Genomic DNA, 18,546 nt, shown 5'->3' with positions numbered 1-18,546 from the left:
TTCTGTGTCTGTGTTAATTGGTTTCCCTTTTCTTTGTTGAAGAGGGTCTGTGCAATCCTTCTGCCTAGTCCGCCATCTTGCCCCCTCAAAAATATCTCTTGAAGGGAAAAGCAATATACCAAAAGCGAGTAACCAACACAGTAACACTAAAGAAAAGGAAGACACAATGGTGCACAAGAGATACAGACAACAAAGATAAACCCTTTTACATACACAACACTGTGTTACCAGTGATAACAAACATTAATCTTTGGGTAAATACATGGATAGCCAGGCTGAATGATCAGGTATGTCTAGGCGAAAGGGAAATATACCCATAACCATATATGAGGTTGGCAGACAATAATTCTACATACATATTTGTATGTGGCATAAGACTGTCCATATACATAATAGAGTTAATAAGAGGCATTGTTAGGATAACTATGTAGCCATAGCCAACCACCCTGTGGGAGCAAGTAGTTGGACCTGTGGGCTCGGGATCATGGTCTTGGGACATCAAGCTCATTTGGCAGAACATACTACACAAAAGCATTGGTCTGTATCCTACTTTGGTGAGTAGCAGTTGGGGGTCTTAAAAGTTTGCAAGCAGTCATCTAGATGCAACGGTGGGTCTCTCCTTGTCCAGAGCAAATAAGAATGAAGAAAAAAAAAGATGCATGGAAACAATTAGTCCAAGGGACTAGTGGACCGTGTGAACCTCAGCCTGTATGACCATGAGACTAGAAGAACTAGATGGTGCCTGGCTACCACTGTCAACCAGTTGGAAATCAGTTTAGGAGATCCTGGATAGAGTGGGAGAATAATGTGGAACAAAACTCAGTATCAAAAAAAAAAAAAGACTAATTTTACTGGTCTGATAGAGTCTGGTGAGTTCCTTGAGTCTATGGCCCTTAATTATCCTTCAGGTCTGGAACTGAACTCAATCCTGTGGCTTCCAGCTAAACAATAGACAGGCATATGGGGTGAATGTTTACATCAGGTAGATACACTCCGTAGAGCGATCAGTCATTGGAGAATAGAAGGGCAGTATTTGCACAGGGAGATAGCACAGGGGGGCAGGAACACAGGGAAGAAGTAACTACAAGGATGGAGTGGGAAGAAAGCTGTTACATTGTGGGGGATTTCAGTCAACATCATGAAACAAAATGTGTATGAACTGCTGTATGGAAAATGAATTTCCTCTGTAAACTTTTACCCAAATCACAATAAAAATTTAAAAATAAATAAATTGTTGACTAAAAAAAAGAACAAAACCTCTTGAAGTCTTCTCAAAACCTAACAATAGTTTAGCTTAACTAATAATTTTAAGAAATATCTCTATGGGATCACATTAAGAACAGCTACTCAGAAGATTAGATAGGAACATTAGGGGGCAGTGGGTTAATGTTAAAGGGGAGAAACAACTCAGAAAAAGAAGGGGAGAATCACTGCACAACTCTTAAGAATGTAGTTAGTGTCACTGAATTATACATGTAGAAACTACTGCGTTAATATGTGTTTTATTGTGTATACTCTTAACAAGAAAAAAAAGATTGGTCTCCACCCACTTGCAGCTATGAGAAGCCCATAAGACTGGGCATTCTTCTTCCATAAAGATTTACTGCCTCAGAAACCCAAAGTGGTTCGCTATGACTGGGAACTGACTCCATGGCAGTGAGTTTGGTTTTGGTTTACCATCCTTTTCATTTAATTAGGATGTAGTAGTTTTCTTACAGACTACCCTTTTCTCTGTGGAAAAAGAGAAATTTACAATATTGCAGAACAGCTTTTCTGTCCAGGTCTCCCCCACACCCACCCACCCCACCCCGCATTGTGCAACCTGCTCCAGTGCCCCTAGCCTATGGGCAAGGAGGCCAGGCAGGCAATGGTTTGGGGCTATAGTTTGTTCTCGCATAGGACACAATATATTAGAGGCCCACAGGGATGGGCCTGTGGTTAGGCTTTTTTATGGTTAATTTTTTATTTCACGGATAAGGAAAAACCCTTAAAAGTAAAACATTTGTTACTAGCTTTTTCTTTCACAGTAGTAACTTGTTAAAAATTTCATTTTGATATTCAGGAAAAACCATGATTTTAAAAATTGATTTTATATCAGAGCCCTTGCTAAACTCAAATTTTTATAATTTATTTATATTTGAGGGTATTTTTCATAAGTAATAAAAACTAAAACCAAACTCACTGCCATTGATTCAGTCCCACCTCATAGTGACCCTCATTGGGTCTGAGGCAGTAAATCTTTATGGAAGTAGATTGCCCAGTCTTTCTTCCATGGATTGTCTGGTGGGCTTGAACCACCAACCTTCTGGTTACCAGTCAAGTACCTTAGGCACTGTGCCACCAGAGCTCCTTCATAAGTAATAGCATCTATGAATAATGAGAATTTTGTTTCTTCTCGTACATATACGTAGATATACTAACCAAACCAAAACCAAACTCACTGCCATCAAGTCAGATCTGACTCATAGTGACCCCTCCTTGGGTTTCTGAGGCAGTATTTCTGTGGAAGTAGATTGCCCGACCTTCCTTCAAAGGAGTGGCTGGTGGATTTGACCCGCCAGCCTTCTGGTTAGCAGTCAAATGCCTTAGGCCCTACACCACCAGAGCTCCCATAGATAAACTAGTAGTACTATATATTTTACGTATATAATACTATATATTGTATTATACATTGTATATATATATACATACATAACAGAAGAAACAAAATTCTATTATATATATATTATATATAATTTTCTCATATATATAATTTTTTTTCCTCCTTCTTACTGTTCTGGTTAGAACCTCGAGTACAATGTTGAATAAACATGGTAATGGCAAATATTCTTGTCTTGTTCCCAGTTCTAAAGGGCAAGCTTTTAGTGTATTGGCATTATGTAGATTTGCCATATGTATTTTTTAGATAATCTTATATCAGGACATTTCTTTGCTATTTCTAGTTTGCTAATAACCATTTTTATCTTGAATAAACACTGAATTTTATCAGACACTTCTTCTGTATATATTGAGGAGATCATATGATTTTTCTCCATTATAGATTAAGGTGATGCATTAAATTGATTTTTGTCTAATGTAAACCAACATTGTATTCCTAATACAAATCTAACTTGATCATGGTGTTCTGCCCTTTTCAAGTATTACTAGTTTCAGTTTGCTAAAATTTTGTTTAGAATTTTTGCATCTATATTGATAAATGAGATTAGCATGATTTCCTTTTCTCTTTCTGTGCTTAGCAGGTTTTAGTTGTACTTATTGGTGTACCTTGTTTTTCTCTGTTTTCTCAGTGAGTTTGTATGAGGTTGCAATTAATTCTTCCTTGAATATCGGGTAGAATTTGCCAGTGAAGCTATCCAGGCCTGGGGCTTTCTTTGTAGGAAGATTTTTATCAGTTCAATTTAGTTACTGATTATAGTAATGTTGGTTGTTTTGTGCTGTCAAGTCAATTCAAACTAATAGGGACCTGTATGACAGAGTAGATCTGCCCCATAGGGTTTCCAAGGTTGAAATCTTCACAGAAACCATTCACCAGACCTTTTTTCCCTCAGAGCAGCTGGTGGGTTTGAACTGCTGACCTTTCAGTTAGCAGCTGGATGTGTAACCACTGTGGCTCACACTCCTTTACAGAAAGAACTGTACGAGGTTTCTTTGTGAGTCAATTATAGTAAATTTTGTTTTTCTGGCACTTGATCATTTTTTTAAAAAATTATTCATATCCTTATTCTGCAGAATCTATATTTATAATAGTCTCCTTTTTATTCCTATTACTGCCGTTTTCTCTGTGTGTGTTTTTTTTTTCTTAATCAGTCTCATGAAAGGTTTGTTAATTTTATCAAACTTCTGGCTTTATTGAATTTATTATATTTTGCTTTCTATTTCATTTATTTCTATTATTGACTCTATGATTTCCTTCTATGTACTTTCTCTGGTTTAACTTTAAAAAGAATAGTAAAGTTTTTGAGATAAATGCTCATTGAATTTTCATTTATATGCATATAAAAATCCCAAACCCACTGCCATAGAGTCAGTTGTGACTCATAGCAACCCCTGTTGGGTTGCCAAGGCTATATAAATCTTTATGGAAATAGATTGCATCATCTTGTTTCTGTGAAGCAGCTGGTAGGTTTGAACTGCAGACCTTCTGGTTAACAGCCAGATGTCTTACCCACTGTATAATAAGTATATGCAGGAGTTCTGATGGTGTAGTACCTAAGGCATTTGACTGCTAACCAGAAGACTGATGGTTCAAACCCACCAGACACTCCTCAGAAGGAAAGTTGGGCGATTTACTTCCATAAAGATACCGCCTCGGAAACCAAAGAGGATCGCTATGAGTCAGGACTGACTTGACAACAGTGACTTTGGGTATTTTTTTTTTTTTTATATATGCAGGCAAGACACAAGTATATGCAGGCATGGGGTAAATAGGAACAACTAAGGGAGACAAAATTTGTCTGTCAGTTTGTTGTCCTGTGGTGGCTTATGTGTTGCTGTGAAGCTGGAGGCTATGCTACCAGTTGCAAAATGCCAGCAGGGTTACCCATGGTGAACAGATTTCAGCAGAGCTTCTGGGCTAAGACAGACTCAGAAGAAGGAAGAGGCTATCCACTTCTCAAACAATTGGCCAGTGAAAACCTTATGAATAGCAGTGAAACACTGTCTGATGTATTACTGGAAAACTTTATGAATAGTCCTGAAACATTGTCCCATATAGTGCCAGAAGATGATCCCATCAGGTTGGAAAGCACTCAAAATTTGGGGAAGAGCTGACTCCTCAGCGTAGAGACGACCTTCACGATATGCGTAGAGACGACCTTCACGATATGCGTAGAGTAAAGCTTTCGGGACCTCCATTGGCTGATATGCCACGACTCAAAATGAGTAGAAACAGATGCAAACATCCATTAATAATCAGCATGGAATTTACGAAGTATGAATGTAGGAAAATTGTAAGTTGTAAAAAATGAACTGGAATGATCTACTATGCCAGGAATGACAAATTGAAGAGGAATGGTGTGGTATTCATCATCACAAAGACTGTTTCAAGATCTGTCCTGAGGTACAACTCTGTCAGTGATAGGATAATATCCATACGCCTACAAGGAAGACCAGCTAATACTATTATTATTCAAATCAATGCACCAGCCACCAAAGCCAAAGATGAAGATATTGAAGATTTCTACCAACTTCTGCAGTCTGAAAATGAACCAAACGTTCAATTAAGATGTGTTGATTATCACTGGTGACTATAATGCAAAAGTTGGAAACAAAGAAGAGTTACCAGTAATTGGAAAATAATGGCCTTGGTGATAGAAATAATTCTGGATATCGCATGGTAGAATTTTGTGACACCAACGACTTATTCATTGCAAATACCTTTTTTCAACAACATATGCAGTGGCTATACATGTGGACTTCACCAGATGGAATACACAGGAATCAGACTGACTACATCTGTGGCAAGAGGCAATGGAGAAGTTAAGTATCTTTAGCCAAAACAAGGCCAGGAGCTTGTGGAACAGACCATCAACTGCTTATATCCATGTTCAAGTTGAAGTTGGAGACAATTAAAACAAGTCCATGGGAGCCAAAATATGACCTTGATAATACACCTTTTGAATTAGGTCATAAAAAATACAAGAAAGGAAGAAAAGAACAAAATGGATGTCAGAAGAGACTCAAACTTGCCCTTGAACACAAAGTAGCTAAAGCAGATGGAAGAAATGACAAGATAAAAGAGCTAAACAGAAAATTTCAAAGAGCACCTCTAGAAGACAAAGCCTATTATTGTAATGAAATGTGCAAAGACCTGGAGTTAGAAAACCAAAAGGAAGGAACACGCTCGGCATTTCTCAAGCTGAAAGAACTGAGGAAAAACTTTAAGCCTCGAGTTGCAATATTGAAAGACTCTATTGGCAAAATATTGAATGATGCAGGAAACCTCAAAAGAAGATGGAAGGAATACATAGAGTCACTGTACCATAAAGAATTGGTTGATGTTCATCCATTTCAGGAGGGGGCATATGAACAAGAACCGATGATATTGAAGGAAGAAGTCAAAGCTGCACTGAAGGAATTGGTGAAGAACAAGGCTCCAGGAATTGATGGAATACCCACTGAGATGTTTCAGCAAATGGATGCCCTGCTGGAGGCACTCACTCGGCTATGCCAAGAGATTTGGAAAACAGCTACCTAGGGTAGCTATCTGACTGGAAAAGATCCATATTTGTACTCATTCCAAAGAAAGGTGATCCCACAGAATGTGGAAATTATCAAACAGTATCATGAATATCACATGCAAGTAAAATCTTCCTGAAGATAATTCAGAACCAGTTGCAGCAGTATATTGACAAAGAGTTTTAAGGAATGCAAGTTGGATTCAGAAGAGGACAAGGGATATCATTGCTGATGTCAGATAGATCTTGGCTGAAAGCAAAGAATACCAGAAAGATGTTTCCTTACGTTTTATTGACTATGCAAAAGCATTCAGTTGTGTGGATCATAACAAATTATGGGTAACATTGAGAAGAATGAGAATTCCAGAACAGTTGATTGTACTCAATGAGGAACCTGTACATAGATCAAGAGGCTGTCCTTCGAACAGAAGAAGGGGATACTGCATGGTTTAAAATCAAAAGGGAGTGTGTCATGGTTGTATCCTCTCACCGTACTTATTCAATTTGCATGCTGAATAAGTAATCAAGAAGCCAGATTATATGCAGAAGCATATGGCATCAGGATTGGAGGAAGATTCATTAACACCCTGTGATAAGCAGATGACACAACTTTGCTTGCTGAAAGTGAGGATGACTTGAAGCACTTAATATAAAGAAAACAAAAATCCCCACAACTGGTCCAATAAACAGCTTCATGATAAATGGAGAAAAGAAGTTGCAGGGACTTCATATTACTTGGTTCTAAAATCACCACCAAAGGAAGCAGCAGTCAAGACATCAGATGACTTATTGCATTGGGCAAATCTGCTGCAAAAGACCTCTTTCAAGTGCTGAAGAGCAAGGATGTCTCCTTGAAGACTAAGGTGTGCATCACCCAAGCCATGGTATTTTCAGTAGCCTCTTATGCATGTGAGAGCTGGGCAGTGAGTAAGGAAAACTGAAGAAGAGTTGATGCTTTTGAGTTGTGTTGGCAAAGAATGCTAAGAGTACCATGGGCCACTAAAAGGACTAACAAATCTCTCCTGGAAGAAGTGCAACCAGAATGCTCCTTGGAGGTGAGAATGGCCAGACTTCGTCTCACCTACTTTGGTCATGTTGTCAGAAGGAAACCATTCCCTGGAGAAGGTTATCATGCTTGGTAAAGTGAAGGGTCAGTAAAAAGGGGGAAGGCCCTCAACAAGATGGATTGACACAGTGGCTATAGTAATGGGCTCAAGTATAGCAGGGATTGTGAGGCTAGCACAGAACTCGGCAGTGTTTTGTTCTGCCATGCATAGGGTCACTATGAGTCGGAGACCACTCGACAGCTCCTAGCAACATGCAGATAAGGCTGTAAATTATAAATTATCTACCAAATATTACTAGATACATCCATTAGTTTTAATTTGCAATATTTTTATTATTATTTAGTTCAAAATATTTTCTTCTTTCTATGATTTCTTTGTATGTTAGAATTCTTCACATCTGCCATTCTTCTGCTTTCGTCTATAGCCTGCAAGGAAGGAATTAACTGTTTTTAGTGGCCTGATTGTATATGAGAACTAGGATTTAACTCTGATTCCAGAGAAACAGTCATGTCTGTTTCTGTTACTCAGCTCAAAAAGTAATAGCTTATAAAGAAGGTTATACCATTTGTCCCATATTTCCCTACTCATAAAAACGAATAAAATAAATGAAAGTAGTATCTATTTCTGTTCTCTTTTTGAGTCATTTCTTATCTATATCATTATTCAAATGGCACTTGATAAAAGGGTAATGAGAAGATAGAAGTTTATGTCCTAAGCTTGTTCCATTTCTTTACAGGCTGGATTTTCCAGAGGTTCTAGCCCTTTCCCTTCACTTAGTAAAAGTTGTATCCTTTACTCCCTATTCTCAGGGACCACGGGATCATCCGAACTCTGGATTTGCCCATCTATGTCACACGGGTGAAGGGCAACAATGTATATTGCCTAGACAGGGAGTGTCGTCCTCGAGTACTCACCATTGATCCAACTGAGTTCAAGTTCAAATTGGCCCTGATCAACAGGAAATATGATGAGGTATGACGTGAGGAAGCATTCTGGAAGTAATGAAAAGAGCAGTACTCCTTATTTTTCCCTGAGTGATCTCTACTCACTGCCTTACCCCAAATTTCTAGGTGCTGCATATGGTGAGGAATGCCAAACTAGTAGGCCAGTCCATCATTGCCTATCTCCAGAAGAAGGGCTATCCTGAAGTGGCACTGCACTTTGTCAAGGATGAGAAAACTCGCTTTAGTCTGGCACTGGAGTGTGGAAATATTGAGGTGAGGAAAATATGGTCACAAGCCCTATATTGTTTTAGCATAAGTGAGAGATTAGGATGGCATTGAGAAGTCATTATCCTGAGTTTGCTTCTTTAGCCAGTATAATAGAACTTGGGATTTTTTTTAAATTGTTAAATTATGCCATCTTCCTGTTGCCGTATATCTACCTTTTCCTATCTTTGCTTTGCCTTGCCATGATGTTTCTACTACTGTTGGTAATGAATTCAGTTGGTCTGAATTCAGTAACTTCTGGGATAGGAGAAAGATAAAATGAAATTTGAAAAATTCCATTTATTTTCTTCCCACTTGATCTTGCTGATTGGCTGCTTAGAGGAAGGAGTATTTATTCAGTGTTGGGGGCCAGAGTCTATAGGCATTACTTTTAAATGGGGAGAGGGCTTAGTAAAATTAACTTTCTAGTTCTGAACTCCCTTCTTTCATTATTTCTTCTGTCTGCCCTTTGGATCTTCAAACCAAGCAAGTAGGAAAATAAGATAGCTAAGTAAGATCTGACCCTATGCATTCATCAACTGCTAAGAAGTGATTTTAATTGTGAAAGTGAATTTTTGAGGTAGAGGATAATGTGATGGGATTCTTTTATCTGTGGATTCAAAGTGACTTTTTAATGATGAGAGTTTTAGTAGGCAGAATTAAACTAAAAGCTGGGAGTGATTGAAAGTTTAAGGGGTAATTGGGAGCTTTATTTAGAGGCAAACACAATGACTTCACAACCCCTGCTTTTGAGTCCTTTTATCTTTCAACCTGTTAACTCTGGGTATGCTTTAGATTGCTCTGGAAGCAGCCAAAGCACTGGATGACAAGAACTGCTGGGAAAAGCTGGGAGAAGTGGCCCTACTACAGGGGAACCACCAGATTGTGGAAATGTGCTATCAGCGCACTAAAAACTTTGACAAACTTTCCTTCCTATACCTTATTACCGGCAACCTAGAGAAACTTCGCAAAATGATGAAGATTGGTGAGGCCTCTGAAACAACGGGTGGGAGAAAGGGTCCTTAGGAGAAGGAGGGAGGAGAATAGAAAGAAAGAACTTAAGAAAGAAAAATATAACTAGAGGTCTCTTATTGACTTGGTACAGCCGAGATTCGAAAGGACATGAGTGGCCATTATCAGAATGCCCTATACCTGGGTGACGTGTCAGAACGGGTGCGGATCCTGAAGAACTGTGGGCAGAGTAAGTATCTAGTCAGGACACACCGACTCCTGTGGGGCCTTAGGAGGCATTTTTCTCTTCAGTTGAGTTTTGCATGTATAGTGGTACAGGAACTCTTTTGTGCATTGTTTTCAAGCATGTGCCTACCATGTTCAGAAGACTTTTCTTCAAACCTATATGGGGGTACTACTACCAGAATATTCAGTCTAGCCAAGCTTCCTTAGGAACATAGTTAATAGGAAATATTTTTAATGGGGAAGGCTGGAAATTTTAAAATATCCTGGAGCAGATGATCAAGTAAATGTAATTGGTTGAGTGCCATTTGACTTTTATACCTTTACTTCAAATCTGGAGGTTTCACTCATTTACTTATTTGTTCATTTGTACATTCATAGGATATTTTTTGAGAATCTACTACATATCATGCATTATGCTAGCATTTGGGCTATACTGAAGAGTAAGAGACATGAAAGATGTGGTTTTGACTGAAGTGCTAGCATATGGGGGTGAGCAATGTTCTCATTTGGGATATATTTTGAAGGTAGAGCCAACATGATTTATTAAAGGACTGGATATGGAATGTGAAAGAGGCATCAAGGATGATTCTAAGGTTTTCATCAACACTAATAGTAGACCTTAAGAATAAGCACCTCTATTAATTATCTGTTGCTGTGAATAAATTACCCCAAAATTTAATGGCTTAGAATAATAAACATTTATTATTTCATAGTTTGGGGCATGGCTTAGCTGGGTGCCTCTGCCTCATTGTCTCTCATAAGGCTATAGTCAAGGTGTTAGTTGGGGCCACCTTGATGAAGATCCACTTCTAAGTTCCTTCATGTGGTTCTTGGCAGGCCTTAGGTCCTTGGTGGCTGCTGGCTGGGAGGCATCAGTTTCTTGTGTGTAGGCCTCTCCATAGGACAGTTCACAACTTGGCAGCTGGTTTTCTTCACAATAAATGAGCAAGAGAAGGTACTTGAGATGGAAGCCACAGTCTTGGTAACCTGTTTTTGAAAGTGACATCCCATCACTTTTGCCATACTCTGTCCATTAAAAATGAGTCAGTAAGTCCAACCTGTACTCAAGGAGAGGGGATTATGTAGGAGCATAAATGCCAGGAGGTAGGGATCTGGAGATTGTCTGAAGCTGCATGTCACAGCAACATTCTCTTGGAAATGTACCTGCTTATTCCACAAAGTCTGTTTTCTCTACAGAGTCACTAGCCTATCTCACAGCAGCTACCCATGGCTTAGACGAAGAAGCAGAGAGCCTGAAGGAGACATTTGATCCAGAGAAAGAGACAGTGAGTCCTTGCTTACATGAGTGTGTCTGTGGGAGTAACTGAGATTTGGGGGCACTTTAGAACTATGAATGTCACCCTCCCCCCCTGATTACTGGGAGAGGCAGCAAAGCAGATGAGATCAAAAGAAGCTCCCTAGTTTTTCCCTACATGACTCCTAGGAGCTGTTTACTTTTACCCTCATTTCTTCTTTTATCTTTCAGATTCCAGACATTGACCCTAATGCCAAGCTGCTCCAGCCACCTGCACCTATCATGCCATTGGATACCAATTGGCCCTTATTGACGGTGTCCAAAGGATTCTTTGAAGGTTCCATTGCCAGCAAGGGAAAGTACCCTTTCTCCCGTACCATTTTTGGGGTTTGTTGTTGTTACTGTTGTTTATTTGTTTTTGAAAGAACTGTTCTGTTGGGTACATTGGCTCTTATCATTATCTGTCCTTTTTTCTGTATTAAGCGTCATGGAGCACTGAGATGTCAGGATCATGGCACAGTGTTAAAAACTGAATAAGAGCATTTTGAGATCATTAAAGAAAATCTGGAAAATGGGAGAAAGTAGAGGGAGAATTCTCTTAATCCACTCCTCTAACAACTACTGTTGACATTTTGTTTTACTTCCTTAGGTTTTACCATAGATGTAGTCATACTGTATACTCGTCATTTTATGATTCATGATACACAGTCTAAAAGGGCAAATTCAGCTCAAACTGATGTGTGCTGTCACTTTCACCACTTCCACACTTACCTTCCTCCTGTTTTCTTGGTTATGTCTGCAAGTTATTTCTCCTAAGAGCCTACACAGACCCTTGGGGATTTTGTTCCCAGTCCTGCTCTTTCCTGTTTCTTCCCACCTACATTTGTCCTCATGCCCTGCAAATTCTGCCCCACCATTCCCTCCCCACCCCCCCCCCACTGCCCCCTCCCACACCCCCAACACGTGAACATGCACCCACAAACTGAATCTGCATAATGAGAGAAAAGTAGGATAGAGGGATAGTTTGTTTCTGATGTTTTTTTTCTGCCAAGGACCATAAACACAGCTGTCTTTCTAGTGTAATTATTATCTCCATTTCCTCCTCCAACACCACCCCTTTTTAAAAACGTAGCTTGTCTTTTTTTAATCTGTGGTTTAGTCATTTCAGTTTTACTGTATTTGAACCTTGTTTATGAGAAGCCACTTTTAATCTTTCTTTGGAAGTACGTGAAATAGAAGTAACAAGTAAATGGTTGAATGAATATCTGTGCACTCAAATGATAAAGTATTGAGAACTCTGTTGATAAAAGAAGGAGCCCTGGTAGCATAGTTATTAGTGCTCAGCTACTAACCAAAAGGTCAGCAGTTTGAACCCACTAACCACTCTGAAGGAGAAAGATGTGGCAGTCTGCTTCTGTAAAGATTATAGCCTTGGAACTCTGTAGGGCAGTTCTGTTCTGTCCTTTAGAGTCTTAGGAGTCAGAACTGACTCAACAGCAATGGATTTGGTTTGGTTTTTGGTCAATAAAAGACCTTTTAAAAGTTTCTTCCTAACCTCAGATCAAAAATAATCCAACAATTTAAGCCCCACATCTTAACTTTGAGAGTGTCCCTTCCCCTAGCCCAAGTAGAGTCTTCTCCAGGTATAGTACATGCACAAAAAGATAATAGGTGGCAGGGAACTTTTGTTTCTTTCTTTTTCAAGAATTTGAAGTTAGTCCCAGAGAACTATGAGATGATAAAAGGATTAGAAAATGTAACCTAGAAAGAAGTAAGGTTTAATGAAGGTAGAGAGGGACCAAATATACTGTATACTTATAGATTCCAAGCCTTTTGCTAGTATTTCATTTCATTTGTTAAGTATTATCTCAGTTAATCGCCACAATCAAAGTAAGTAAGTTGTCCCAAGACACAGTGAATGGCAGAACTAGAGCAAACTTAGATTCGTCTGACTCAGAAACACTAAACCATGAATTATAATCAGGAAATGACATGAAGAAAACTGGATAATGTGTTAAGATTGTGAAGCATTTTTTAAAAGGATGCTAATTAATGTTTTTCATAGAAGCAGTATGATGTTGATAAATTATTAGACTTAATCTCAGAAGATCTGAGTCAGAGTTGCAGATTTATTGTTTTACCAGCTGAATTACCTTGGCCAACTTCCTTAATTTCATGGTAATACTACCTACTTGGGAGCTCTGGTGGCATAATCCCTAAGGCATTTGTCTGCTAACCCACCAGCCACTCCTCGGAAGGTAGGTTGGGTAGTCTACTTCGTAGTGATACCACCTCGGAAACCCAAGAAGAGGTCAGATCTGACTGGATGGCAGTGCATTTGCATTACTACCTGCTCAACCTCCTTTCTTAGTTGGTTGTTGTGGAAATAAAATGAGATGAGGTGTTAATGAAAACTGACATAATTTGTAATACACTCAGTATAAAGTGGTAAGATGATCTTGAGGGCTAAGTAAAAGACAGTGGGCACCTGTAGTGATGATAACTTAGGAAGGATCTCAGAAAGGAATTCCAGGTGTTTATAGCCAAAAGCTGGGACATCAAAGATAGTGTAAGAGCCAGTTTTTGGTAGTTGGAAGGACATTTGCTTCCATTTCTTTTCTATTTGTGCTGCAAGTTAGTATAATAAAACCTCTCTGAAGTTCCAGCTGTCAGACCCCCTTACACATGCATAGCAAAAAAGTAAATAATAAATAAAAAGAGTCAGTGGCCATAGTCTTGGCACATTTGAAAGGATACAACTTGTCTGCTGAGATGGCCGTATCTCATACTTGCCTGGCTATAACCAGTTCTCCCTGTTTCTTCTCACTGTAGGAAAGGGAGGAGCAATGGCTGCTGACATTGACATTGACACTGTTGGTACTGAGGGCTGGGGAGAGGATGCAGAGCTGCAGCTAGATGAAGGTAAGAATGCTATTCTAGGGCTCTTCTGTTGAGCTGGGCTCTGTGGATTGGGACTGGGTTGTAGGCTTCTAGATCATGGGTATCAACAGTTTGCTTTCCTTGGGCGAACATAGTGTCAGTACCCAAATCTATCTGAGTGTGGATTTTCCTTACAGATGGGTTTGTGGAAGCTACAGAAGGTTTGGGGGATGATGCTCTTGGCAAAGGACAGGAAGAAGGAGGTGGCTGGGATGTAGAAGAAGATCTGGAGCTTCCTCCTGAGCTGGTATGTAGAATTCTTACCCTTGTAAGAATTCCATGAAAGCAGGTGGCCTTAACGCTACTTCCCACCCCCTGCCAATATCTAAAGTCCCCTATAGAAGAGGATCTAGGCCCTCCTTCTAACCTTGTTTATCTCCTGTTGGAAAGAAGGGAAAAAAATGGAGGTTAGTGGCCTTACCACCTCCACCTATCCTGAGTGACCCAAAGAGGAGGGGATCTAGGACTTACCTTTATTATGATGCTTATCTCCCACTGAAAAATAAAACAGAAAAACTATATACAGCTACAGTAATCAAAACAGCCTACTACTGGTACATCGACTGATAGAATAGAATTGAGAGTCCAGAAATAAACCCACACAGATTTTTGACAAGGATGCTGAGTCTATTTGATGGGGAATGAAGAAGTCTCTTCAATAAATGGTTCTGGGAAAATTGGATTTCCACATGCAGAACAATGAAATAGGATCCATGCCTCATACCATATGCAGAAACAAATTCAAAATGGATTAAGGATCTAAATGTGCAAATTATAACCATAAAATGCTTAGAGGAACAAACAGGGATAACACTGTCAGGCCTAGCTTTTGACAGTGCATTATCTAATATACCGAAAGCAAAAGGCACAAATGGCAACAGACAGAATAAATAAATAAATATTAAAAACTTCTGTTCTTCAAAAGACTTTACCAAAAAAGTGAAAAGACAAACTCCCACCTTGGAGAATATCTTTAGAAACCATGTATCTGACAAGAATCTAATAACTAATCTATATAAAATTTTGACAACTTAAGAAAAAGATAAATGACCTAATCATAAAATGGGAAAGGACTTGAGTACACATTTATTTCACCAAAGAGGACATTCAGATGGCCAAAAACATGAAAACATGCTCAGCATCATTAGCCATCAGAAGATGCAAATCAAAACCATAGTGAGATATCATTTCACTCCCACTAGGGCAGCTCAGGTTTGGGAGAAAAAAATAATAACAACAAATGTTGACAAGGATGTGGGGAATTGGAACTCTTTATCAATTGCTGATGGGAATGTAAAATAGTGTAGCCATTGTAGAAAACAGTGTGATAGTTCCACAATAAATTAAAAATATAACTACCATATGACCCCTAAATGACCATCAACAGATGAATGTATAAACAAAATGTGGTACATAAAATGGAATACTACTTGGCCAGTAGGAGAAACGAAGTCTTGATACGTGAAACAATATGGATGGAGCTTGAAAACATACTGGGTGAAATAATCTCAAAAGGACAAATATTGTATGACCTCACTTAAGTAAAAAGATAAGAAAAGGCATGACGACCATGATAGCAGAAGAACTAGATGATGCCTGGCTACCACTGTTAACCATTCGGAGGGAGATTAGTAAAGGAGATCCTGGATAAAGTGGGAGAACAATGTGAAACAAAACTCAAAATCATAAAAAGGAAGACCAGGTTTGCTGGTCTGACAGAGCCCAGTGAGACCCCTGAGACTATGGCCCCTTGCTACCCTTCAGGTCTGGAACTGAACTCACTCCCATGGCTCCCAGCTAGACAATAGATAGGCATATAGGGTGAACATTTATATCAGGTAGATACACTCCTTGGAGCAATCAGTCATGGGAGAACAGAAGGGCAGTATTTGCACAAGGAGACTGCTCAGGGCATGAGTGCATGGGAGGGAAGGGCACAAAGAAGAGGTAACTAAGGGGAGAAAGTCCAAAGAGAGCTATTACATTGTGGGGAATTACAGTCAATGTCATGAAAGAAAATGTGTATGGAAAATGAATTTGTTCGGCAAACTTTCACCCAAATCACAATAAAAATTTTAAAAAATGAAAAAAGGTCAAATGTATAGAGAACAAAGTTTATTAATGGTTACCAGGAATAGGAGATGGGGAAGGGGGGTGGTGGTAACACAGCCAGTTATTGTAATTGCTGTCAATAAATTGTACACCTGTAAAAAGTGGGAGGAAAAAAAGTTCTGTTGGACAGGGCTGTTCTAAATGGAATGAGGTGATAATATGTAACATGGTTTGATACAAGAAAGTTAACCTGGAAGAGGTACATATGCCCTCTTGCTCTTGCATGTTTATACTGGCAGAGGTGGTTGAAACTGTCAGCAACAACTGTAATAGGGAAGATAACTGTTAAAGGGCAAGACACAACCTCAGTGATGTGTGTAGAATGCCACAAGCCAAGCCCAGTAATTTTGGTGGCTCTAGAATCACTTCTTTATCCACCTAAGTCTGATAACCAAAGCTGTGAAACTACATTATGCATCATCATCACAGTTAGACCAAACATCATCTATGCATCTTCCATTTCCTGTTTTCTTTCACTTCACCAGATTTAAGGAGGTTGAATGTTTCAGTCTAGGAAACAGATAAAACAAACTACATCTTCTGAAACCAGCTAACATGCTAACAAATTTTCAAAAGGGTGATCTTTCCTAAGAGATGAGATTCTAGAGGGCAAGTGCTATTTTATATAAGCAGTGACCAATAGCAGTGGACTCAGAAGTTACGAAGCCTTGAGTTTGAATTCTGAGTCTACTGTTTGTTAGCTGTGTGACTTGGCAGGTTGTGAAACCTAGCAGTCATATTTTATACAATGTGTTATAATAGTTCCTACCTTACAGATTTGTAGTAAGTAAGAGAAGAATATATAAATGATGATTTAACACTATGGCATTCAGTGAAAACTCAATAAATGGTACTACAAAAAAGAAAGAATAATGACATAATCAGAGTTGTGCCAGGGACAGCTTATGAAAAGGTAGCAAGTTATCTTTTTTGTTGAATTGGAGCTTTTGTGTATCATTTTCTTACTGGTGAAATAGTTTCAGTTTTGACACATGCCTCTGCAATAGAAGCTGGAAACATGGTAATAGATTGTGTTTGGGATTCATCAGGACAGAGTGCTTGAACAGCTTTAAAAATGACTCAAGTTTGTTTTTCCCCTAGGATATATCCCCTGGGGGAGCTGGGGGAGCTGAGGATGGTTTCTTTGTTCCCCCCACCAAGGGAACCAGTCCAACTCAGGTAAGCAGGAACACACAGCCCTGAGGATGAATGGTTTTGACTGGCTAGTACTTGATTTGTGTAGCAATAATATCAGATACCTTTCTACTATAGATACAGAGTTAGGGTAGTTTGGGAAGAGAAAGAACAAAATTTCACATGGGCTGGGTTTTTTGTTTTCATTAGATCTGGTGTAATAACTCTCAGCTTCCAGTTGATCACATCCTGGCAGGCTCTTTTGAAACAGCCATGAGGGTAAGTTTCTTCAAGTAATTTTGAGAAGTAAGTCTCTTCTTCTTGAATATGCCTACCCCAGTGTTCCAGAGAAGTGGTTGACTTGTCTTTACTAGATACACACAAGGCAGATGTGTATTTAGCATGGTAGCCCTAGGCTAAGTATAGTTGCCTCACAAGGCTTTCTTTACCTGCTTTCAACTTGGCCTAGTAATCTCTGAAGGCAGGTTCTTCTAGCCATCTTCCTTCCAGTCATTTATAGCCTGCTACCTGGCTTCCAGGAGCTCTGGTAGCATAGTGGCTAAGGCACTTGACTGCTAACCAGAAGGCTGGCTGTTCAAACCCATCAGCCACTCCTCAGAAAGAAGATGGGGCAATCTACTTCCATAGTGATAATTGCCTCGGAAACCCAAGGAGGGGTCGCTGTGAGTCGGGTCCAACTCGACGGCACATAACAACAACCACCACCACCACCTGCCTTCCAGGTGTTTGCAGGTGAGATCAGCACCTACAAAAAGGATATGGAGGCAACATCCTCCTTTAACCCCCTCCATCCTCACAAGGGTGAAACAATCACTATCAGCAGCCCAAAGCTTATTCCTATGAGGCCAGACATGCTGCCACCCTCCAGCTTTTTTACCAATTCTGACACCCACTATCCCTCCTACGGCACTCATTACTTCTCTGCTGGGTTCTCTAATTTGTTACGATGGCCACACAGAACTTGCAGACAATACTCAAGATTATGGGGTTTATTAGGGAAGTAACAGGCTAGATACAGTTCAGGTTCAGGAACGCACTCAGGATACAGTTCTTCAGTCAGGACAGTCTCCCTTCTACTATGCCCTCAGCCATGCATCTCTGGCCCTTGGCCTCTCAGTCTCTGTCCTGCTCTGGCAAATGTTACAGAGCTCTTTTAGCTGTGCTAATAGGTGCATCCCATTTCGCCAGCAAGGCTTTTGCCCAAAGGCCTCAGCTTTCTTGCTCCATGGACCAGCAAGCCCACTACTCTGTCTTGTGCTTCTTGGTTCCACTGCAGCCATCTCTGTGTGGGTAGACTCCGCCACGTGTCTCAGCACCTTTTCCAGAATAGCTATATGTTTTGAATACTAAGCCCTGTGCAGTAACAGTAATAATTGCAACAGTGTTTACTATGTGTCAAGCACTATTCTAAGTGTTTTATAAGTATCATTAAGTGA

General features: G+C 39.6%; 1 protein-coding gene across 1 annotated transcript in view; it reads left to right on the top strand.

The window, feature by feature from the left end:
- COPA (COPI coat complex subunit alpha) overlaps window positions 1-18,546 on the top strand; it is an 80,121-nt gene that overhangs the window by 57,954 nt on the left and 3,621 nt on the right. The window contains exons 18-28 of the mRNA XM_007947710.1: window positions 8,053-8,215; window positions 8,314-8,460; window positions 9,247-9,436; window positions 9,557-9,652; window positions 10,846-10,934; window positions 11,135-11,262; window position 12,372; window positions 13,741-13,825; window positions 13,981-14,090; window positions 17,057-17,134; window positions 17,300-17,368. Of these exons, the coding sequence (XP_007945901.1) occupies window positions 8,053-8,215; window positions 8,314-8,460; window positions 9,247-9,436; window positions 9,557-9,652; window positions 10,846-10,934; window positions 11,135-11,262; window position 12,372; window positions 13,741-13,825; window positions 13,981-14,090; window positions 17,057-17,134; window positions 17,300-17,368 (1,156 nt within the window). The remainder of the gene's footprint in view (window positions 1-8,052; window positions 8,216-8,313; window positions 8,461-9,246; window positions 9,437-9,556; window positions 9,653-10,845; window positions 10,935-11,134; window positions 11,263-12,371; window positions 12,373-13,740; window positions 13,826-13,980; window positions 14,091-17,056; window positions 17,135-17,299; window positions 17,369-18,546) is intronic.

The sequence above is a fragment of the Orycteropus afer genome, unplaced genomic scaffold, assembly GCF_000298275.1.
Source record: "Orycteropus afer afer isolate SDZICR_OR568_19922 unplaced genomic scaffold, OryAfe1.0 scaffold00193, whole genome shotgun sequence".
In the NCBI taxonomy this organism is placed as follows: Eukaryota; Metazoa; Chordata; class Mammalia; order Tubulidentata; family Orycteropodidae; genus Orycteropus; species Orycteropus afer.
Note: the sequence above shows the minus strand (reverse complement) of the source record. Positions and strands in the feature narration are given on the sequence as shown.